This window comes from Olea europaea, unplaced genomic scaffold (genome assembly GCF_002742605.1).
Source record: "Olea europaea var. sylvestris unplaced genomic scaffold, O_europaea_v1 scaffold293, whole genome shotgun sequence".
In the NCBI taxonomy this organism is placed as follows: Eukaryota; Viridiplantae; Streptophyta; class Magnoliopsida; order Lamiales; family Oleaceae; genus Olea; species Olea europaea.
The window spans coordinates 549,855-575,584 of record NW_019247890.1 but is presented as its reverse complement, the minus strand read 5'-3'; the positions used below and the strand labels follow the sequence as shown (position 1 = coordinate 575,584).

General features: G+C 33.9%; 1 protein-coding gene across 1 annotated transcript; it reads right to left on the bottom strand.

The window, feature by feature from the left end:
• On the bottom strand, positions 1–25,476 carry LOC111384494 (acetolactate synthase small subunit 1, chloroplastic-like). Its single transcript, XM_023008774.1, has 12 exons — positions 25,215–25,476; positions 23,047–23,260; positions 22,324–22,407; positions 21,257–21,325; positions 20,412–20,495; positions 19,960–20,127; positions 18,987–19,073; positions 18,300–18,404; positions 18,045–18,167; positions 17,052–17,204; positions 599–664; positions 1–285 (listed from the first exon to the last, which is right to left on the bottom strand). Exons 1-12 carry the CDS (start codon positions 25,448–25,450, stop codon positions 202–204), a joined length of 1,473 nt encoding a protein of 490 aa, XP_022864542.1. The 5' UTR covers positions 25,451–25,476; the 3' UTR covers positions 1–201.
• Between the last annotated feature and the right edge of the window lie 254 nt (positions 25,477–25,730).

The following is a 25,730-nucleotide window of genomic DNA, read 5'->3' as shown; positions in this document are numbered from 1 at the left end:
TCTTGGAAGGAGAATTATGCATAACAGAAGTATGACCGTCTTATTAGAGAAGTTTAAATCACTAAATTACAATACATCATGCAATAGTTCTATTTTGACGAGGCAGAAACGAGACAACCACTTCTAGCAGCCTAAACTAAAAGCAATACTACGACAACAGGAGAAGACGATATACAACATCAGAAATCTATGGGGGCAAGTCTATGTAGGAAGAGAAAATCCCCGGAGAAATCTGGAATCTACACCTGATTCCCGAACCAGTGCCACTCTTCCTGTCCTTGCCACCTTGATAAAAAGTAAAATGGTCAAGTATCAGAAATATCACGAATAAATTGTTCTTGGGGAGAATTGCTAAAAGGTGGCGTTTTTGCTGATTTCTTTCAGTGCTCAGAATACACATATTCCTTGAGGTTAAATACAATCTATTGTTCTACGAGGAGACATTCGTTAAAATTAAAGGCACTTGTTGACTGGTTCTCGAAAGATTCTTAAAAGATACAATCTATACATGGATGCTCAGTGCGTGCATCACCATGCCAAGGTACTATTAGACACATCGAATGGTGGAAGAGACTAGCGAGGCAATTTGGATACGTACCTCACAAATTCCGTAAGTCTCTAATAATTTCTGAAGTGCAATCATCTTATCAAAGTCTCCAGTGAGCTGGAAGTATAAAGCTGAGTGTTAGCAACACTGGATGAAGAAGCAATGCAAAGATAACCAAAAAACTAATGGTGATGACGGGAAGTTCAGACAGTTTTTTCAATGCAGAATTGAAAAGGCTATTCTTAAAACTATATCTTGCACACACTTCTCTAATCACGTTCCAAACACGTTATTTAACACTACCAAGACCTTGTAACTCTGTAGTTCATGTATCATCTTAGCATAGTTTGGTGAGTCAAGTGAGTAAGTGCATGATTGCCGAAGCTTATAAAAAGTATGTTTTGCCAAACATGTACCAAGTGGATATCAATCATAACACTCATGGAGAGCGTAAAGTTCACTAAATTTTTGCAAGTTCAATCACTTTTCACTGTCTCCCAATTCATGTGCATAAGACAACTTTCCATGCAAATATAGTATTCTGGAGTTCATATTTTTCTCTTTAGACTGGCACGGTGTAGCCGTTATAGAAGTAAATTTTTAGGAAAGGAAGCATCCGCATAAATTAAATGCTTCTCCAATTATGCATTGGACTTGAATTCCAAGAGCTCTCGTGAGTTGTGATGAAGATACTAAGGGATATTATGTGGAAGACTTACCACGATTAGATACCAATTTTATAAATTGGGATAACATTCCTGATTTTGCAGGGGCGTGCGTGAAACTGTAGAACCCTGAAATTTATCAAGTTTTTTTGTATACAATTATTTGCCAATGTCATGTCTAGTCTAGTCATTATGCAAGTCAATTTGTTATGCTCAATAGTTAATTAAATCTACATGGATATCCTTAATAATCGAGGGACCAAAGTAAAAGTAAATATTGGATTTTATACTTTTAGTTAATTATTGAAGGAGTTAGAATTATCCTATCAATATTAGGCTCGTTTTGAAGCTTGTATTAAATGGCGAATTATGAACTCAAGAATAAGTTAATTTGATCAAGTTAGACCCGAGATTTAGCCATCTACAGAAATTTATGAAAAAGTTATAATAAGGAATAAACTTGGCAATTAATTAAGTAAATTCTCGCCTCATTTTGGATTTGTCTATTGATTTGTGATAAATATTAGTTACTTTTTCATCCTAATTATTTTAATTAGAAAAGAAATTAAATTTAAATTCTGGATTTCTATTGTTGCAAATTTTCTAACTAACTTTATTAGTTAGATGAGTCAAGGATTCTAATTAATTAAAACTTTTTAGGATGCATAGTATTGGGCCAGGATGTATATTAATGAAAATAGATTAGTTAGGTCTAATTAAGAAAACTAGAATAATATTGGTTTTCAATTTAGATCAAATTACTACTATAGTAATATTGTGGGCTTATTCGGTAATGATTATGAGAATTGATTTTTTGACTGTTAAAGAGCAAAAGTGGATCCCACCCGTTGAGTGAGGAAGTCAAAAGTGGTGGTTGGAATAGTGAAAAAATTGATTTTTTGGAGTGAAAAATTGCTACCAAACAGAGGCTGTATCTAATCATGTCTATCAAGCTAGAGAAGAAATTTATTTGGATAAAGACCAAATCAAGTTATAGCACAACAGACAGTTGTGATTAAATGAATTTCTTCCCTGTAGATTGATCAGTTACGGACATTTTGAATTCAAAATAGGATTAGCTTTTTGGTAATTAGATAATAAGCAAATATTTAAGTCTAATTACACACAAACACATTCACATAAAAGGATAACGTAGAGTCTCACGTCTTATCTATTTCCAAATTTTCTGGGAAACCACCGTGTACACGTGTGTATGTATATTGGATGAAAAGAAAGGAAAAAATCACAAAAGCTTTAGAGTGCGTTTAATTGTAAGCATGGAATTTGCATGGAAAGAAAATAAATTCGAGGTAATTAAATTGTTTAGAATTTATTTGCATGGAAATTGCTTTCATTAGTGAGTAAATGAGAGAGAGAAAGAAAGTGTGAATTCTCTAGAAAATAAAATCTTACTCTTCTTAAAGAAATATTTTCCTCGATTTTGAGGAAAATATGGTCACGTAACCAAAAGCCGGAAAATATTTTTCATTAAAAAAATGGCAGGATTCCAGAGTTCGATGTACATGGATGACGACATGTAGGCTGCTATCTGTTGGGTTATATTTTGGAATCCTATATAGTGTACTTTTAAAATGGCCTGTAGACATGTTTATAAGCTCAGAATATATATGTTGGATTATGGCGATATGATTTTGGGTTCGATATGTTATATGATCGTGTCACAGGTGATTAGAAGTTAACAAACTGGAAAAAAAATATATGTAAAATTCTATATCTAGGTTGTGACGCCCAAAAATTAACATTGATATCTACACACAACCTAGATATGTAGTTCCATGCTCATCTACAATGCAAGAACTACATAAATCAATGCTTAGTAAGCAAAATCATGCATATTATGAACATAAGTAATAACGACATATGACATCATGCCATTTACTTTAAATATCACGATAAAAAAAGTATCATATTTCAATATTCGTCAAAATCGACTAGAAATCATTTATTTCATTGGGCCCTTGACCCACTTACTATGCACCGGATAAAGCTCTGCATAATATCAATAATCAAATGGCTAATATGAAATCGACACCGACGAGTGGACCATCCTCTCGTGACCACTAGAGGCCCATTCTCTGACTACCCCTATGATCACCCAAAAAGTCTCCCACCCGAAAGCGCCAATAATCATAATATTACAAGGGCACAATATATTATGAATACTCTTCGATAGTTCTTCGTTAGCAAAATAAATGTTCACATACATGCAAAAACACTATTATTTTGCAAAAGAAAAAAATTACATACATTTTGAAAGAATTTGGGCAGTAGAAGGAGGCACATGGACCTGAATTATTTTTCAATCATTATATTTTAAGATTCAAGTGAGGTGCTCAATGCTATTAATGGTTTATCCACATCTTTTCAGTTATGTTATTATATATGAAATTTATTACATTTAGCTCGGGCTCCTTCGAAAGAATGATAAGACATACCTTCAAGCATCAGTTTAGCATCCACGGTTATTTAGCAGGGCTTGCTTGAATCATCATTTTCTATGGTGTGATAATTCTCAGTTTAGTTGGTAAGAGGGTTTATGTATAATTTATTGTTTAGTTTGAATGTAGAATAACGAGCATCTCATTTAATATAAACATATTATACTTATCCCTCTTATTTACAATTTCAAGTGAAAATTATCATATTGAATGGCGACAGATAATCGAATGTGCCATTGGACCAATGGATCCCGATCATGTAGTACTTTAACTGTTAGAAATATTAGGACTTCTTAGGGCGATGTATTCAATTGGGACTTTTGAAGACGTTGAATTTTCATGAATTTTTCATATATTTATAAAGAATTAGTGGAAGTCATTCGTAGATTTCTATAGACTTTCATTTTAAAACTTTTATAAACTTTTGTAGAATTCAAAAGACTTTTAAAAACTTCCATTTGAAGTATAATTCACGTGGATCTAGTACAATAATGTGAAATTCTCACATAGAGGTGGTAGTTTCCACAATTTTCCTTCCCCCTTCCCTTCCCCTCATATAATAAAAAATTATTTTAAAAAGAATAAAAATTTAAAACCTTAATTATACATATAAATGATAAAAAAATAAAATTTAATATTCAATATTATTAATATAATAAATTTTTAAAAATAAATAAAAATTAATATATTTAAACTTAATTATAAATTTTCACATAAAATTTTATAATTTAATAAAAAATAGATATTTTTCACCAAAAAAAATGAATGAAAAGCGGGAAAAAAGTTACAAGAATCCAATTTAAGTTTTTTTCATAAAAAATAGAAATAAAGAATAAGAGAGAAAGATAAATGGAAATAAATATAATTAATAAAATAAATAAATTTTAATACATCTAATATTCGTAGAAGGAAGAATGAAAGAAAGATTGATTTTTTTTATTTTTTTTTTGCGTAAAAGTCTCGCAAAATCTCGTAATTAATGAGAGACAAATTTTGAAATTTTATATGAGCACTTTCTACTTAAAATTAAATACTTCAAAGACTTTTATAAAAATCTCTATAAGTTATTAAAATTTGAATAACCAAAGACTTATAAAGACTTTTATAAAAGTTTTAATTAAATACACCATGACTTCTAGAGACCTTTTAAAAATTTATAAAAGTCACAATTGAATACATCAACACTTTTAAAAAGTCTCAAAAATGACATTAAGGAGGGTGTATTCAATTGAAACTTTTAATGACTTTTTGATATTTAAAAAGTTCGGGGGTATTCAATTAAGACTTTTTGAAACTTTCGAAAAGTCACGATGTATTCAATTGAGACTTTTAAAGAATTTTAAAAAATCTCTAAAAATTACGTTGTATTCAATTAAAACTTTTTAAAAGTTTCTTTAAATCTTAAGGTATTCAAATTTTAATGACTTCTAGAGACTTTTATAAAAGTCTCTAAAGTACTGACTTTTAAGCAGAAGGTACTCATTTAAAATTTTAAAATTTGTATCTCATTAATCTCGAAATTTTGGAAGACTTTCACAAAAAAAAATAAAAAATCAAATTTTATTTCCTTTAACCTTCTATGGACATGTAGGATTAAAATTTATTTTTTTAATTGATTATATTTTATTTATCTTTCTTTCTCTCTCTTATTATTTATCTCTATTTTGAATTTTTTATGAAAAATTAAATTAGATTCTTGTAACTTTTTTTTTAATTCTTTTTTTTTTTTGAAAAATATCTATTTTTTAATTAAATTATAAAAGTTTATATGAAAAATTATAATTAAATTTAAATATATTGATTTTTATTTATTTTTAAAAGTTACTATACTAATAATATTGAATCATATATAATAATTATTATTATTTATTTAATTAAGGTCTTAAATTTTTTTTTTTTTTTTTTTTTTTCAAATTTTGTTTATTATATGGGAAGAAAAATGGGAATTGTGGAAACTAACACCCTATATGTGAGGATTCTATTTCAAATGAAAATCTTCAAGAATCTTTTGAATTCCACAAAAGTCTATAAAAGTTTTAAAATGAAAATTTATAGAAGTCTATGAAAGACTTCCACTAATTTCATACAAATTTATAAAAGATCCATAAAAGTCATCACTTAAAAAAAGTCCATAAAAGTTTTCAAAAGTCTCAATTGAATACACCACCCTAAATACCCCTAAACTTTTTAAATCCCAAAAAATCATTAAGAGTTTTAATTGAATACACCCTCTTAAGAGCATGTGTGGGAGTTTTTTCCACCGATTTTAGGTGGCACCGTTTATGAGTGGTTCACAAAATCAGTGCTTGCTAATATTTTTTGGCATTTATTTTGGATTGTTTAAAAACCGCCCAAAACCGGCGTAATATAATTTTGACCAATTCTTTCAATCTACAAAATCAGTGATTTTTTTTCCTTTTATAGTTTATACCCTTTATAAAATAATTATTTTCAATCAACATTTTGTTCAAAACTAACCTATTATGCACCGATATAGACACGTCTGACACGATACATGTCCAATACGCTGACACGAGATTTTCAAAATAGTACTGACACATTGAATAAATTCTTTAAAATTCCTCATTTATATAATATAAATTTCTTTTGATACTTGTTATTAATTTTTCTTATTGAATTCTTTGTTAAATATGAGTACTCATTTGTTATTTATAATATCTTTGAGTAAAAAATATATAATATTTCTAGTAAAAAAAGAAAAATGATTATAATAGAATATCCGAAGAGTGTTGATATCGAGAGGTATCTGACACACGTCGGATACACACAGTACCCTAGTTGAAGTATCCGTATTATTGAAAAACTAACTTATAAATAAAAATATATAATGACAATTTATTTATAAGCAAAAATAAAATTATAATTAAATAAATTAATTATAAGTAAAAAATATTACTTATAAGATAAAAAAATACTTATGTACAAAATTTTTTTTATATAAAGTAAAAATTTTACTAATGTGAAAAAAATTCACATATAAAATATAAAAATTTAATTATGAGTAAAAATTCACTTATGTGTAAAAATTATTTAAAAGTACAAATTAACTTATAATTATGAAGTTGACTTATAAGTAAAAAATACAAACTTAAAATTTTAAGTAAAGATTTTATTTTATTTAACTTTTTAAGTTAAAACAATATTAACTTATATGTAAAAAATAAATAATAAAAATAAAAATAAAAATCTATAAGTAAAGTATTATTTATAAGTGAAAAAAATAAAATAAAATAAAATCGTACAAGAAACTATAAACTGGAAAATTCTATAAGGTACATATATATAATTTTATTCCTCTAAAAAACTTACAAAACCAGTACTAAAATTACTCAAGCATTGATTGAACTTTTTAAAAACTGCTACTAAAATTACTCAAAATTGATCCGCTCATAAACAATTAAAACTGTACTTTAAAAAGTGCTCATAACTGATAACCCAAAACTCCCAAGTAGACCTTAAGTATATTTAAAAAATTTTCAAACAAATTTGTTTAATTGTTGAGAATTAGATTGGTTTTGGATTAATATTTGATTTTAATTAGTCCAAATTTAATTGAATGTTAGAACTTGTTTTAGTAATTTTTTATGAACAATATGTCTCAAAATATTTCAGATGATATAATAAATTAATTTAATTTTAGTATAGTTGTCAATTTTTATTGAATATCCCATCATTTTGAAATTAAATTATTTATTTATATGATGTCGGGTTATTAGAATTCGGGGAGTAACAAAAACCATACACAGCATCAAAGATTGCAAATTTGAATACAGGGGCAGGGCCTAAGGAGTACTATGAGTTAGAATAAAATGTATAATATGTCTTTCATGTTCCCTATCTTTTGCTATAAATTGATATGGGAATAGAATTGTATAGCTTCTCTATTCCAAATAAAATAATATGATTCGTTTTCCCTTTACAAGCAGGATTAGGATCGTTGAATTGGATGAATGATGTAAGAAGTTCAACTTGATACGAGAGCAAGTAACTTGGGTTAAAATTGAAAATCGCATCAGTTCCCGGCAAGAGGTCTTGTGCCGCTCATCCAGGCAAGCCTTTTTCCTTTTTGATATATCAATCTTGATTCCCTAAATTTTGAAAATTAAGGCCACTAAATTAGGGTTTCAATTCAGCCATAAAATTATGAAACCTAAAATTCAATTTCATCATAAACCCTACATTGGCTGAACTTCTTAATTTGACTTTAAAGGCAGCAAGGACTTGGTACTTTTCCATTTTTAACTTGATCTACTATTGAAAGAAAATCCCCAATATAAATTTTGATTTGATATTTTCAATTATTGGATTAAATTAAAGTACGTTTTCCATTATTTGGGATTTGTGGACGAGCATGTGCAAAAGCCTAGTGGGCTTCTCCTTAAATTTCAACAATCCACCCTTGAAGTTTTCTAATTGTGCAAATAGGTCGTTGAGGTCTCAAAATCTATCTTATTAGTCTATAAACTTTCTGAAAAGTTTAATTCATCCCCTGAACTTTCATATTGCACAAGTTAGTCCAAGAAGTTTCTATATTTGATGAAATGGTGCCTTAACTTTCAGATGGAGGCAAATTAGTCCATGAGTTTCTACTTTCTATTTGTGGCATAATGGTCCCTGAACACTTAGATTCTTCCATTTTGACCCATACTTCACCTTCTCCTTGGTCCAACTACCTCTTCATTCATCATTCCAGTCTTGTGAGATTGTTGTTTTCTTAAGGTGCTGATTTTGTTCAGGAGTGTTTGGCATGTTCTGATTGGGGGTTTTTGGTGTGTTCTTGATATTTCAAACCCTAGATTGTTGTGTAGGAGCTATTTTGCTACAAACATTGTTAGGTCTTCTACTACCTCTAATTTTCATGATTCTAAGATATTTTATTGTGATGGCTATAGTTTTTTAGTTTCTCCAATTTTTCTTTGAGTTGCAACCCTTCTAAGACCATTCTCCAAGTTGCACGACCCTTTGCCTTGGTCGATCCAACCATCTTTAGGATGCCCTAGGATTTTGCACAACCCTTCCCAATGTTGTGTGACCCTTTGAATCAATCGACCCAGCCCTTAGGTACTCTCTACAGTTGCAACAGATCATCTCTCTCTATCTTCTATTGCTTGCGAAGACCATATCTACAGTGGGTCACCTTCATGGTCGTTGACTCCCTGGTTTGAGAACTCAAAGCTTCGAAACCCTTTTTGTTGTGCACTTGAAGCTTCTGCTATGTGCACAAGCCTTCTGCTTGTTAGAGACGGGTTCTTAGCTCACTTTTATGTTGATTTTGGATGCATATATAGGGCATATGTTGTGTCCTAGTTTGTGCATGTTCTTTTGTTTATGTGAGCTTTTATTGTGCGTGCTAGTAGGCGTTCTATATGTCACTAGGCAAATGTAATATCTATGCAGTAACCTACGAGAGAGTTAAAATAGGAGATTATTGAACTCGTATTCTATTTGATAAGGACATTATCTATTTTTATTTTTCGTTGGACTTTATTTTGTTTTGTGGGATTTATTTTTGTTTTGGATTCTTATTTATATAATTGGGCTTGTATTGGCCCAAGTCCGATCTAGTTAGGGTTTTGTTTTACTGTTTAAACCTAATTTAACATGTAATTTTGCTAAGTTGATGAATGAGTAAAACTTTTGGTAGCTTGTGGCGAAATTTCTCTCTTCCTGCTTTCTTCTTCTTTTGTTGAATCTTCTTCTCCCATTCTTCCTTATCTATTTTTATTTTTAGTTGAACTTTATTTTGTTTTGTGGGCTTTGTTTTGGATTCTTATTTATATAATTGGGCTTGTATTGGCCCAAGTCCGATCTAGTTAGGGTTTTGTTTTACTATTTGACCCTAATTTACCATGTAATTTCACTCAGTTGATGAATGAATAAAACTTTTGATGGCTTGTGGCGAAATTTCTCTCTTCCTGCTTTCTTCTTCTTTTGTTGAATCGTCTTCTCCCATTCTTCCCTTTAATTCCCTCTCCCTTATAGATTTGTTTTATTTCTCCATTAATTGTCCAGTTGGTACTGTATCAAATTTGGTATCAGAGTCGAAACTTGAGTAATCCTTAGCCTACAATCCAAAATTTCTTCATGTTTCCTCCCCAAAATCTAGCGAAATAACATGAGCAAAAATATTTTAACGTGAGAGCAATAATTTTCATTTTTTCACTTTTCTTCTTTAGTTGGAAAAAAAAAATTAAAAAAGGAGAGAGAGGTTACTGTTCATCGTACAGTTCACGCCTGAAAAATAAGTTTAGTATTTTCTGCAGTTTAAATAAAAAAAAAAAAAAAAAAAAAAAAAACACGCAGCAACCGTCTTGAAATTATTCTGCTGCTCACTCTAAATCAATTTTGTTGTTACTTACCCTACTACGAGCTCAAATACCTACAAATTCTTTAAGCCCAACACTAACCCATAACCCAAGCAGCCCAATAACTCTAAAACACAAGTTTCAGCCCTAATCGGCCCAATTCCTGACTTCCCAATTCACTCTCCAAAACCACACGTCCCACCTCCAGCACAAAACCCATTCATTGGCCCAGACTCCACTCACTTCCAAACCCAGTAAACACCAAACTCAGCCCACTTATCACATATCTCAACCCATTTAACACAAACTAATAAAAGAACCCACTTTGACCCAGCCCACACCCAACTTCTACATCGCTTCCAAAATTCGTCTTCCACGCCAACGACACCATCAATCGGTACCTCCATCTTCAATCTTGTCAACCTCTTTGACCACACACATCCATCAAGTCTTCAAGATCGCCATCACCACCACCGGCCCATCTCTTCTCGCCTTCACTACGTTCTTCCCGTAACCGGCTACCATCTCTATTCTTCTCTTACATCACCACCACTCATAAATCACAGTCAACAGGCAATCATAATCCTAAACAACCAGACACAGTCAACCACTTCATCTCCACACTTAACATCGAAGTCACGCTACCGATTTTACGTCACAACCCACCACCCGCCACTGAAGACAAGGAGGGCTAGTTTTAAAATTACCGAGACCACCATCAAATTCGAGAGCAGCTGGAGTTGACACCCGGATTGATCTTGTCGCCTCACTTAATTGCTCAAAACTTGGGAGTATTCTTTGCCATATTCCACTGGGGACGTGCCAATTGGGAAATTATATTTGGGCACAATTTGGATTCATAGGGTCCTAGAGTACATTGCCATCAGCTTCAAGCTTCGCGGGCAAACTAAACAATTGGGAGTCCTTGATCTCTATTTATTATTGGTTTATACTCCTGCTTCATTTCTAAAATTGAATCAATTAAGTTGCTGTTACCTTGATAATATTAGCCTTAACCCCACTTGATCAAAAATCATTGAACGAATTCACTCCCATTGGTTCCCCAATTACCCCACGCGAGATTTTGTTCAGTCATTTGTTCACTTGCTTTTTATTTTATTTGCATCAACATTATTAGATTGCCATGTTCGGACTTAAATAATTCCATCTTTTAAGTAATTAATAATAATAATAATAATAATAATAATAATAATAATAATAATAAATAAATAAATAAAAACAATTCCAATTGCTATTTTACTCTTGGCACTTATTGTTTATTGATCTCTCTTGTGCACTTCACCTAGCTAGTGTTACAGTGTATGCAATTGCATAACGGTCGCGTTACCACCTCTAATGCTAGTACCCTTACCATGGACCTATCCCGAATTGAGGCTCTTACCCGGCAGTTGGCACAACTTGCCAATGGGCAACAACAGTTACAATATCAATTAGCGGCTGTCCAAACTGAAGTTGCTACTACTTTTGAAGAGAATAGAGTCCAAGCTGCTAGGTTGAACACATTGAGCATACTCAGTACTCGACCAAAGTTGAAAACTCTAATGCGTCCTCATCGTCATCCACAAGGTGGTCGATACCATGTTAGACATGATCGTAGGGATGGAAATCATGTTCGTGAATGAAAGCGGGAACGTCACCATCATGATACTCAATCTCCCCCTCGCCATGAGGAGCGTTTCTTATTAAACATTAAGTTAGATCCCACGCGATTGATGGTTGTCTAGACCCTAATGTATTCACTCAATGGGTTAGAGATATGGATCGTTTGTTTGCCTGATATGATGTCCTAGAAGACCAGAGAGTTCAATTTGCCAGTTTGCAATTAACTGGCACTGCTCAACTCTTTTTGAAAAAGTGTTGAGGATCTCCTGGAGAGACGTCATGCTCCCCTTGTTGGGAGTTGGGAGGAAATGAAACGTCGCCTTCAAGATAAGTACTTACCCCAACCTTACAGGGGTAACTTTTTGGATCGATGGAATGCATTTATGCAAGGCAATCAACCTGTAACCGAGTACGTCGCTCAGTTTGATGAGTTCCACATGAAATGTCAGGTCGTTGAGGATAAGGTCATGACCTTGAGTACGTTTAGACAAGGCCAAAGGGATGATCTTGGGCGTGAGCCTGTCCTTTTGAGGATTCACCACTATTAACCACGCCTACTCTTTCATTCGAGATTATGAGTTAGTGACTAGGACGTCGTATAGAACTCATAGTGACACTCGCACCACAACCTCTTTTGCGCCACTCCTCGTAACTCTATTATAGGGCCTCCCCCTTCTAATGCTATCCTTGTATTCGACTGGTAAAGGTAAAGGTCGTGAAGTTTCGAGGCCGTCCTTGTTTGTAGTGCTTTAACTGTAAGGGTTTTAGTCACATTTCTTCTAAGTGTCATAGTTAAGCCCTAGTTATGGAAGAACATGAGGGTATAGTAGATGAACCATTAGAGGACCAAGTTTATGAACCTAAGTTGGAAGAGTTTGATGATTTGGATGATGGTGAAGATACCTTCCTAGGTTGTATTCAGACCAGTCCCCTTACCCAAAACATGCCTACAGTCGATATTGTTCGTTGTATTCAGTATTGTACGTTATACTCTTACCCAACCTAAGGATGCCGATGATTGGCGTTATCATGCCATCTTCCACACTTACATCAAGATCAATAACAAGGGTTGTAAAATTATTGTAAATAGTGGTAGCTACATTAATGCGGTATCAATGGCTACTATATCCTGGCTTGGGTTGAAGCCAATTCCTCACCCTCAACCGTATAGCATCTCCTGATTTGATACATCTTCTATAGCTGTCAAAGAGAGCTATCTAGTTCCTATCCAATTCCTTGAGTATAAAGATCATATATGGTATAATGTCATTAGAATGGATGTCGAGCACATCATCCTGGGGCGAACTTGGCTGTTTGATCTTGAAGTAACCATCTATGGTTGATCCAATTCTTGCTCCTTCGTGTTTAATGGAAAGAAGATTCACATTAACCCGCTACCCCCAAAACCCATTGGCTCACAAGAAGCAAAGAAAAGTGTGGAGCAAAAGGAGTTACATATCATTAGCCCTACGGAGTCTGAGCGTACACTCGGTGACTCAGGTGTGCTCGTTGTGGTAGTTATGAAAGTTTCATCTAACTCTTCAACAGAGAGCCCTACTAAAATCCAGTTATTCCTTCAAGAGTTTCGGGATGTCTTCCCGGAGGACCTACCTGACCAGTTATCCCCTCTACGGAACATTCAACATGCCATAGATTTCGTCCCGAGAGCGTCCTTTCGAAATTTGTCTTATTATAGGATGAATCCTACCGAGCACGCTGAACTCCAGAGACAAGTAGATTAACTCCTCAACAAAGGATTCATCTGTAAGAGTTTAAGCTCGTGTGCAGTCCCGGGCCTATTAACTCCTAAAAGGGATGGTTTTTGGAGAATGTGTGTAGATAGTCATGCCATCAATTGAATCATGGTGAAGTATCACTTTTCAATTCCTAGACTTGACGATATGCTAGATAGGATGGCTGGTGCTATAATATTTTCAAAAATTGATCTGAAGAGTGGATACCACTAAATAAGTATCTGTCCAGTTGATGAGTGGAAGACCGTCTTTAAAACAAAAGATGGTCTTTATAAATGTCTGGTCGTGTCCTTTGGGCTAAGCAACGCGCCGAGTACCTTTATGCGAGCAATGACACAAACTCTTTGACCTTTCATAGGTAAGTTTTTCGTTGTCTACTTCGATGACATTCTCGTCTATAGTAAGACTAAGGAACAACATCGAAACCATCTCACACAAGTTTGTTCTACCCTTCGTGCAACAAAATTGTATGCTAACGCCAAGAAGTGCTCTTTCTTCACGGATAGAATCGTTTTCTTAGGGTTCATTGTATCTTCGACATGGGTATCTGCCAACCCTGCCAAGATACAAGCGATTCTTGACTTGCCTAAACCTAAGACTATTCATGACATCAGGAGCTTTCACGGCTTAGCTTCATTTTATCATTGTTTTATCAAGGGTTTTGCACCATCATGTCGCCTATTACGGAGTGCATGAAGAAAGGGGAGTTTTATTGAACGAAAGAGGCGGCTAAGGCTTTTAAGTTAGTCAAGAAACGAATGACAGAAGCTCTTGTCATGCATCTTCCTGATTTTTCCAAAGTCTTTGAGGTAGAATGTGATGCCTCCGGGATAGGAATAGGCGAAGTCAGTCAGGATCGTCACCTTGTTGCCTATTTCATTGAGAAGTTAAATGATGCCAAACAACGCCGCTCAACTTATGATAAGAAATTGTATGCGGTTGTCCAAGCTTTGCGTTATTGGCGCCATTATTTGCTACCTCAGGAGTTTGTCCTTTATTCGAACCACGAGGCTATCCGTCACCTCAACTCTCTGAAAAAGGTTGAGCTCTAGACATGGCCACTAGATTGAGTATTTGCAGGCCTATTCTTTTGTTTTGAAATACAAGAATGCTTTAAGTAGCCATGTCTCCCTTTTGTCGATCATGAGCGTCAAGGTCATCAATTTTGAAAGGCTTAAGGAGGATTATGAGACGTGTTCTAATTTTAAGGATATTTTCCTTGATTTGCAAGGTGGACATTCAGATACCGCAGATGGCTTCCGACTTGAGGAGTGTAACCTTTTTTGAGCAAATAAATTGTGCATTCCTTGAACTTCGGTGTGAGGCTTCGTAGTGTGGGAAATTCATGCGGAAGGCTTAGCCGGTCATTTTGAGCTTGATAAGACAATAGAAGAAGTTGAGCGCCAATTCTATTGGCCTAGTTTGAAGAAAGATGTGGCTAAGATTGTTAGTACTTACAACACTTGTCAATTGGCCAAACAGAAGGGGCAAAACATGGGCCTATACACACCTCTTTCCGTCCCTAATTTTCCTTGCCAAGACATTAATATGATTTTTGTGCTAGGACTTCCACGACCCCAAAGAAACATGATTCTATTTTTGTAGTAGTCGATCATTTCTCAAAAATTGCTCATTTTATCCCCTGCAACAAGGCATCAGATGCGTCCAAGGCTGTCATGTTGTACTGTAATGAGATTGTCAAATTATATGGGCTTCCTAAGACTATTGTGTCAGATAGGGATGTTCGTTTCACTAACCATTTTCGGAAAACCTTGTGATAAAAAGTGGGTACCAAATTGAAATTTTCTACAGCCTACCATCCTCAAATTGGCGGTCAAACTGAAGTGGTTAACTGTAATTTTGGTATTTTGTTAAGATGTCTAGCCCGGGAAAATTTTAGAAATTGGAATTTGATCCTTCCTATAACTCAAATTGCGTATAACAGTTCCATGAATCGATCATTAGGTATGAGTCCATTGAAGTTGTTCGTGGGTATAAGCCTAGGAAGCCGTTAGATCTCATGCCAATGTTCCCACATACTAGAGTGTCAGCGTCATCCTCAGTCGAAGCATTTGTACGACATCTTCGTGATTTGCATATTGAGATCAATAAACTTGAAGCTAGTAATGCATCATACAAACTCCGAGCTGATTTGCATAAAAGGCATATTAAGTTCAATATTGGGGATTATGTTATGGTTCGAATTAGGCTAGAGCGGCGTCTACCTAGACTCGCCTCCAAATTACAAGCCCGTAGTGTTGGTCCTTTTAAAATCTTAAAGCAAGTAGGTCCAAATGCATATGTTGTTAACATCCCACCACACTTTGGATACTACTCTATTTTCAATGTTGAGGACTTAGTTGCTTATAAAGGCCATTTCAATCTCTCCAATGATCATCTTTTACCTCTTTTTGTGAACCTTGATCCTGATTCTTTTGCCACTTCTAACCCAATGCCACCTCTCCCAACATACAAAGATAAAATTGATACAATTTTAGATGAAGAGACGGTGTTGCCTAATGATGGAGAAGTTAAATGCTTTCTTGTTCGTTGGGTTGATCGACCGAATTCTGACTGTACATGGGTTTCCAAAGAGACACTACAACAGTTAGATCCAGATTTATTGGAGCTCTATCAAAGGCAGCAGCAAGATCTTCCTTGGCCTAGATCGCCTCCTATCCACTCAGAAGGGATAGATGAGGGCACCAGATTCAGATCTCCACTAATACATTTTTGCATACGTCGAAAGAAGCTTGCCCAACCACTCAACTTATGGCTGGGAGATTGACTGCAGCATATAGTGATCCATCAACTCGACAGGGTCGAGTTTTCTCCCACTCCGAAGAATTGATGAGGACATCATCTATTTTTATTTCTAGTTGGACTTTTTTTTGTTTTGTGGGCTTTATTTTTGTTTTGAATTCTTATTTATGTAATAGGTCTTGTAAGTTGTATTGGCCCAAACCCGTTCTAGTTAGGGTTTTATTTAACTATTCAAATCTAATTTGCCATGTAATTTCACTCAGTTGATGAATGAATAAAACTTTTGATGGCTTGTGGCGAAATTTCTATCTCCTATTTTCTTCTTCTTCTTCTTCCCCCATTCTTCCCCTTAATTCTCTCTCCCTTGTAGATTTGTTTTATTTCTTCATTAATTGTCTAGTTGGTGCTGCATCACTATTTATCTTATGCTCCTTATGTAGTTAGAAATTGATATGATAATAGAATTGTATGGGTTTTCTACTTCAAATAGGGTAATATCATTTTCCCTTTACAAATAGGATTAAGGTTGGATTTTGTATATATAACCCTTGAATTGGATGAATAATATAAAAAGTTCAACTCTTATGCTATATGTCAAAATAAATTTCTGTTTAACAGATTCCTCATAAATTTGGTCGTGCAGGCTAGATCACAAGGTTAAATCAATATAAAAGTATAACTATTTCTCAAGTGAAGTTGTGGACTTAATCGGTATAAATATTAATGTCTACCTAAATGCACAAGCAAGGGCACTTGAACTCACACACGCTTTCACATGCATATAGAGTGGAAGTGTGTGTAACTCACCAGAAACTTCAAACAAAATAGTCAAAGTGAAAGTTACTGAAGCAGAAAAATATGTAATGAAGAAGAATCTATTCAACAGAAAATAAAAAGTCCAAAGAGAAATTGACCTCTAACGTTATTGTATGATCAGACACATCGACAGGTTTGGCCCGGAAAATATTGGCAATATCAAGGACATTCCTTCTAGCAGTAGCATTAACAGCAACCTTGATCAGCATCAGTTCACGCTCAGCAAACGGAAAGTGCGTCATATCCTGCACCTGAATAATTTAACATAATTTTTATTAGCCATTTGATCTCACAACAACATGCAAATGATAAAAGATATACATTTTTTAGATATTCAGCACTTGCATAAAAAATTACAACTTTGAATTGGATCAACAAATTTTTTGATAATTGACACCAGAAAACTTGTATGATGAAATTAAATTTTCATTCTTATTTTAAGAATACCGCTAAAAACTAAAATTCTTAAATATTGAGGGAAAAAACAGTTAAAACTTTCAAAAATCCCAAAGAATATCACACGACTCAATATATAACTAGGTCAGTGATAAAGGCAAGCCACATAACCAAGAAGTATGCACTTAAACTATAGTAAAGATATGAAAGATTTCTTGATAAAATGTATCCATGTAAACAGATAAAAATGTAGATAAATAATAACAAATGCTTCTTTGTGGTGCATAATATTTGAAGAAAAAATAACTGCTCCAGATATGGTTGACACTTGACAAGGACTATCATAAATCCCATGCATGATGTCTTCAAAGAGAAGCAAGTCACCTCTGGAAGAACCCCCAAGCAATTCAGATTCTCAGTCATAAGTGATAGAAACTATAAACAGACAGAAATACCGGAAAACTACTCTGTTTAAGAATTACAAAGAGAGTCTCCATTTATAGGTTTTAGATAACTATAAAGATTCTACACTTCGTATGCAATCACTATAAGGAAATAATCAAACAAGATCTCGAAAAAAAAATAGTAGGATCACACACGGAAATATTTCCATATTGTGAACATCAGAGACCTAATATTGAAAACTGAAAGGAATTTTTAATGATTCCAGTCAACATGGAATTTGCATTCATCACCTCATGAACTTCGACCAACTTATGAAATTGCTGAACCAGTTTGCCAATAGTTTCATCAGTTCCAGGAACAACAGTTGTTATGCATGAGACCCCTTCAATTTCTGCAGGACCTACGGCAAGACTCTGAACCCACGATAGGAAGTTTATTTAGAGTGATCCAGGGAGCTCATGAGTGAAAAATTAAAAGTCATGCAGGTAAAAACAGGACAATTTACAATAATTAGAAAAGCCATCGTTAAGAGCATAAGATTTGACCTGAATGTTATATCCTTTTCGAGATATAACCCCAGTGACCAAGTTAAGTACTCCAGGAGAATCATTCACAAGCATGGACAAAGTGTGTGACTGAAACCCACTCGACTGCAGCATTAGGATAAGAGTATTAGCTTGCACAAACAAGGAATGGAAGAACCAATCGTATTGCCCATTGTCTTGAGCAACAAGGGATACTGAAATTTAAGTTCTAAGATCTAGCCTACAAATCAAGACCTTCAGACTAGAGCATTTAAAATTCAGAAAAAGAACGGTGACTGGCTCATTCTTAACCAGATCTCCAGAATAATACATTATGCATCCTAAGGAAGAGATCATTTTGAAAGAGGGATTTCTTAAATGGAAATGACAATTTAGTGCATGTTTGGGAAGTGATTATAGTCAATTTAAATTATAAACAGATAAAAATAAGTGGTGGATAAGTGAGTACTACTTGTAGTCTCCATGAAATGTGCAGATAAAAAATAAGTTTGACCAACTATAAACAAATTATAGAAGTACCAAACTAGCTGTTAATATTGCACACAAAATTTTTTATGTATAACTGTCTACGTTATAGCCAGCCTAAGATCAGTAAAATTCTTCCTCAGAACTTGAATTGTAAGGGAGAATAGAATAATGAATAATCAAACAAATATGAATCATCTTGAGAACCAAATAGTTTCTTACATCTGCATCATGCAGAACTCCCCAGTGGGCGTCAAGAACTTGATTTAAATAAAAGTCGTCATCCAGTTCCACAGGATAAACGTCACCCTACAAACAACGAAGCATTCTTCATCAAATCAGGCAGCAATGATTTGAAATGAAAAGATGCACAGTTGAAAGGAGCCTGTTCTAGCAGGCTATCATTACATGCTAGATTCTTAAAACTAAATTAATAGATTGGAATTGCAGAATAACTAACACCAATGTGCAGATCAAACTTACCAAAGAGAGTAACTAGTTTCACCTGGCGACAAATATTGATAAAGAAATAACTGTCTAACATGGCTAAATAACCAATTGTGGTAAGAACAATGAGCTATGGACCTGAAAATAAACTCATACATTTGATAAACATACATATGAGAAAGCTTGCAACTGCCACAGATGAAAATAACAAATCAGCCAAACGAAATCTTTTCCTATAGCATGATTTTACGTTTAATTGGCAAAGTATTCAGATTCTAATGAGAACAATAATCAGAAAATTATTAAAATATTGATCCTATGAAAAAATATGAAATTAACAGGTCCTTTATAACAGAAATATTTGGAAGAGACGACCTCTTCAAAATAGAACTGAAAAACTCGGAAAAGTTTAATCGGAAATCATAAAATTATTGACACGCACCTTGCTAATTTGTCCAGCATCCAATTTACATAATCATGACTCAAGATTCTTTTTGGTGAAGGAAAAAAATAGGTTCAGCAATCAACAGCAAAATTCATTCTAAGAAAGGCAAATTGATGGCAGACTGAAAATAATTTTTAGGGCTGATTAACTTTTTGATTCAGGGAAAGGTACTAATTAAAGTTGGGCAAATTGATGTCTACCAAGAGTTAAAAGAAAATGAATCCACTGATTATTAGAAGAAATGATAAGAGATGCATGAAAAAAGACCGAAAACAATAGCAAAGCATCAGTTTTGGAGTATACCTTCGAGACATTGTTGAGGGTGCCATTACATGGTTTTTCAATACTTGGTGGGGTTTTATTGTTAGAAATAGCATCAACAGGAATTGATTCCTCAAGATCTGGATACGAAGCTGCAGAAAACTTCCAAAAAGGAGCTGTCTCACCCATCTTTTCCCTTCTCAAAGCAATCTACAAGTTTCATCCACTACACGAATTAGCATATCAATACCAGAAAGTTGTTGGCCACTATGACATTGCAGTAAAAATACCATGTATGACTGGTAACCATGGTAAATTTGCATTTGGAAGATTGTAATCAGATATTGACTTGCATACAATGAGAAGCACCTCAAATATACATGCAAAAGAATAAATGAAAAAGATGCATTTCACATGCATACAAATGAAAAAGACGCATTTAAGTGACCGTGCTCCACTTCCTCTCCCTAACAGGGCAAGGTCAATAATTTTACCTTTCCAGTTCTTGCTAGTTCTTTAATTCCAAACTTCCTTACATTTCTCAGAACAGCTGCCATCTTTCCAGGGTCTCCAGTGACCTATATGGACCACGAGAAAGAAATACAACTAGTTGCATAAAACATAATTTGGCATTGTCAGTGACACGAAGTGAAATTCATTTAGACACTAGGACACCATCTACTGTCAGTCATAATATTCTATAGAAGTCTGCAGAAACTAACAGTTCTATACATGAAAAATAGGAAGTGCACAAAAAGCTGATTTAAATGCTCAGAGTCATATAAGATAATCGATGGTATCAATTGGGAACGATCGCCTTTACAGCAAAATAATGCCACTCCATGAAACTGAGTCTTTCCTATTTGCTTCCTCACTTTCCGTTACGAATGAAAATTTGCAAATATTTCTTTCTTCTTGAAGGATAACTTTTTATCAAAAATAATTTTTTTGGGAATGGTAAGTATACTTGTAAATTATGAGATCGTATCGGTACATGGTTTTCTAATTAATATTCTGTATAAGATGCCATGTCCAATCTACAGTTAGAAGAAAGATTGAATAAAAGCCAGGAAATCTCAACCATTTGTAATTATCTCAATTGATTTACACCTTAATGCTTTAGGTCCTAGATTAAATGTATTTTGATGATCTGTGGGTATTTGGCTTCTAGCTAAAGGAAACTTAGCAGGCATTTTACACCAAACAAGAATCCATGCTTCTCCAAATTTTATTTCAAGCATATTTATCCAACTTCAGTTATTCAAAAGACTCAAGTTGAAAGACAACTAACTAGTTCAATGAAACACAAGAAAGGAACCACATAAAGATAGTCACCAACCTCAATGGTCAAAGAATGTTCTGATATATCCACAATTTTTGCTCTGAAGATGTCTACCAACCACATGATCTGAACATTAAAGCCAAATATCAAAGTTAATATGTGGACTCACAAAAAATATACAACTGCATCCAGGAAATAATGCAGAACTTCAATCATGAAAATTGGTCTCTAAAAGAAACTTCTCTCGAGTAACATTTTACAATAAACACAGGAAAGCAGATAAGAATTACTTTAAGAGAAAATAACAGAGATAAATCTAAGGAAAACGCTACAAGAAAAACCGTTGAATCATGCACAGAACCAACATAATACCTTTCCATGCAGATGATATATCACGATCTCTTGTCTGAACTGTATCTTTTTGACAGATTAACTGCTAATTTGATTAGATTGGTGGACTCTGTGTTTCTAGAAGGATACCATAGAAGAAATTTTACACTGATGAAGCAATTAATAACAACTCTGACTTTCTCCTTTTTCTGATTTTGCAATTTATCAAATGATAGCTGATTGTATGAGCTGTACGAATGTCAAATATGAAATTTATTAAGTGGTCTTGTTTTGTTAAGCTTTTGGACCATATAAGTCTATAGAGAGAGCAAAATGCCAAGACAGAAATTGCCATGGCGTTAATATGATATTATCTTGTAGGACAAGCAAGCCTAGATGCTCATTTGAGAGTATGAAACGTGATCTGTGTAAGGGTTCAAGATGTTCATAACTCAAAAACTTGCCATATGATCTATGAGGATAACCAAGAGAAACAGGGCGAACAGACCATTCTGAAGCCTCACTTCTACCCTTACTATTTTGAAGTTTTGACAATAATGTTCGAACCCAACATGAACATATTTCAATTAAAATAAAAACTGTCTTCATGTCAACCAAAACCTGATGTTAATAATATTCTTTGCAGCTACAACAGAAATAAGACTAGGTGTCTATAAGAGTGCTCCTAAGGGATATTCTCCATAGACCGTTAGTTGAATTATCAATAACATTAATGCAGAATGGAAAATAAAGGAATGATAATTTTGAAAAATAGGAATGACAAAACTGAGTACTTCACCTTTGGTGCTGGAATTTGCATTGAGCTTTATAAGCATCAATTCACGTTCCACTTGCGGTTCTTTAGACAGATCTTCCACCTGATAAATCAAAGAGTGTTGAGAGGAAAAATATTGAGGCGCAAATCAGTATGAAAGATGCAGAGATAGTTCATGTTGACGACAAAACTTAAGAAGAAATAATATATAGTAATGAACCATTGGGAAATTGAAGGGGACATCCAGTCCTTTTTTACTTATTTCTAGTCGAACCTTATTTCATTTGGGACCTTACTTCATTTTTGTGGACTTTATTTTGTTTTAGACTTTATTGGGCTTATATTGGCTCGGGCCCAATTTCGTTAGGGTTTGCTTTACTATTTAAACCTATTTTGCATGTAATTTATTTCAGTTGATGAATGAATAATTATTTTGGTGGCTTATGGCGAATTCCTCTCCTTCTACTTCCTTCTATTTCTTCTATTGAATTCTTCTTCTTCCCCATTCTTTCTCGTAATTCCCTCTTCATTATAGATCTGTTTTCATTTCAATTAATTGTTTCAGTTGGTCATGCATCAAAAATGCTTGTAAAACACATTTGTAGATAGAGACAGAACCACCTTATATTTATTCTACTTATTTACAAATATTATGATGGAAACAACATCAAAAACATATATAAGAATATTAAGGACCTGTAAGCCAAAGTATATTTATCCAAATAATAAACAGAAGACATACCTTTAAGACATTCACAAGTTTGTTGAGTTGTTCCACGACTTGTTGTAAAACTTTTTTTGTTCCAGAGACAACTATAGTAAAGAGAGCCTTATCCTTGTTCAGACCAACTGCAAGAGATTCAATGTTGTAGCCTCGACGAGCAAAGACCCCAGCTATTCTGTTTATTATACCACTTTCATCCCCAACATAGACGGAGATTGTATGACGTTTCACTCTGAAACAATTAAATTAAGAATACTGAAGATCACAAATATTTTTATATTCTTTAGAATTTGATGAAATCAGATGTCTAGTACAGATAATATATACATGTCTTCTTGTACGATACAATCCTGAGGTGCCAGGCTAAAATATTCATTCTGCATTTTGAAATAGATAAAATTACTTTAAATGAATTTAATCCACCAAAGTGGCTAAACAACTCTGTGCTGTACTCAAAGAAGTGTAGTTGTACCTACAGGATCAATAATGGCAAGCATGGCAAACCATTGGAAAATCAGCAATAAAGGCATAATTTGCTACAGGACCGAACAGTAAAAAATTGAGATTTTTTTTTTTTTTAATAACTTTCTTGGACTTCAACACCAGAATTCTCTGTTGGTTCATTCAGGAACTGGAGATTGCTAAGTGAAGAAACTTCTCTGTGTATAATCACAAGAATTTAAAATAAAAGGGGGGAAGGGGGAAAAATAGATGTACTTTCCCTTTCATTATAATATCCTTATAGTTTAAAGGTCAAAGTCAAACTTTAATTTTAACCACATATTTTGTAAGTCTCACAACAACTACACACTCATACACCACTCATTTCTATCACATTATAATCTCAGCAACATAAAATGAAACCCAAACAAGCACTTAAAACTTCTCTTCATCTTTTTAATATCTTGAGGTGATGATGATGTGTTGCAGTGTAGAAGATACATGAAACTTACTTCTTTTTTAGTTCATAAAGTATAGACAAGAAATTGCACGCACGTCTTGTCTTTAGTTCATAAAGGATAGACAAGAAATAAACTTTCTAGAGGGGCCCAACCATCCAACCTTGGTCTGCCATCACCTGTGGACTTTGCAACAAACATAGTTAAAAACAATTCCAAGCGGGTTAAACTTCATCATCCTAGACTTACTGGCAAACATGTCTCATATTTCAGCTCTCTCTTTGTTGAGTAAAAATTTGCGAAAAATATATACTTCAGAAAATAATGAATTTCATTCATGAGAAAATGGCTTCATATGTTCCTGGAACCGGTAACATTTAAACGTATTGTAAGACAGCCAAAATTCACAACATCCAATTTTATGAACAAACAGCGTTGCAACCTTCAGTGACCACCTATTATCATCTGCCACATAAATGAAATAGTGGAGATGAAGGTCAAGAAAATGTGCAAGGTGGCAGCCTGCAGCAGGTTGCCAGACAACACCAGGCACAAAAAACCAATATCAGTTCACAATGACTACGAAGGCAAACTAAATATGCTTTATGAAGCGTGGAATTGAAGCCTTATTTGGAATAGATGATCTTATTCAATTCGATACTTAGCATAATTCATAGGCCCAACTCCATTGCAACAAGCATATGGTTAAAATAATTTTAAAATTCCTCACTGTCTAGTAAACAGGAGCCAACTATATAAGAGACAGAAAATAAATTTTTAGAGCTATTCTTCACCGATGTGCCTAATAGACCCATATAGGCCACTTAACCCAATTTCTCTAATGGGAAGCATTTAAGTATCTTACATAAATCCAGATATTTGAACCTGAAAGCAAATACTAACAACTAATAAAATCCACCATAAAATTTATTGACAATCCAACTTCCATATAGGATTCTGAGATCGTGCATTCATATAGAAACTCCTTAGCATTAAAACAAAATTACTTAATTAACACATTTATCCAGCAGCTTAAACAATAGAAAGAAAGGAAAAGAAAAACCAGACAAAAATTAAATTATTAACTTATTATTCCACGAGTAAATTAACCAATTAAACTATCTAAATCAGATGCCATAAAACTAAAATCATATCAAACATCACATTCACACGCAAACAAGTGAAAATTAAAAACAATATTTTCATCCTACCTGAAAAATAGATATATTTTTCAGGTATGACATATCTGCTGGTAAAAAATGAATGCCAATATATCATTACACGTACCTAGAGCTACGGGGAGTTGGAGAAGTAGAGGAGGTTTCGGTGACTGAAACAGCAGCTGCATTTTCTGTGCTACCACCACTTGCACTTGCATTTGATGCATGCGTCACCAGTATCTGTTTTTGTGGCCTCAAATGTACTTTGCTGCTTAAGCTGGTGAAGTTTGAGGTGATTTTTTGGTTCACCGACGCCATCATTTGGCCCTGCGCCGTCGCCGCCGGCGCTGCTGCAATCGCCATAGCCTTTCTACTCTAGCACAGGGAATACGAAATTGGAGCGGAGGCTGAGGCTTATGTAAATTCGGCTAAAAGGAACAACGGGTGGGGTCCAGGCCATGAACGCGGGCCCAAACTGAAAACGGCCCAAAAATCTGAAATTCTGTTTTTTGTTCTTCTTCTTGTTTTTTGTGTTTTTTTTTTTTTTTTTTGGTCTTTATAAAAATAAAAATTTAATTATTAGAATATTTATAAAAACCCTTCCTTACATTCACTTTCATTTACATATTTGGTCTTCTATATT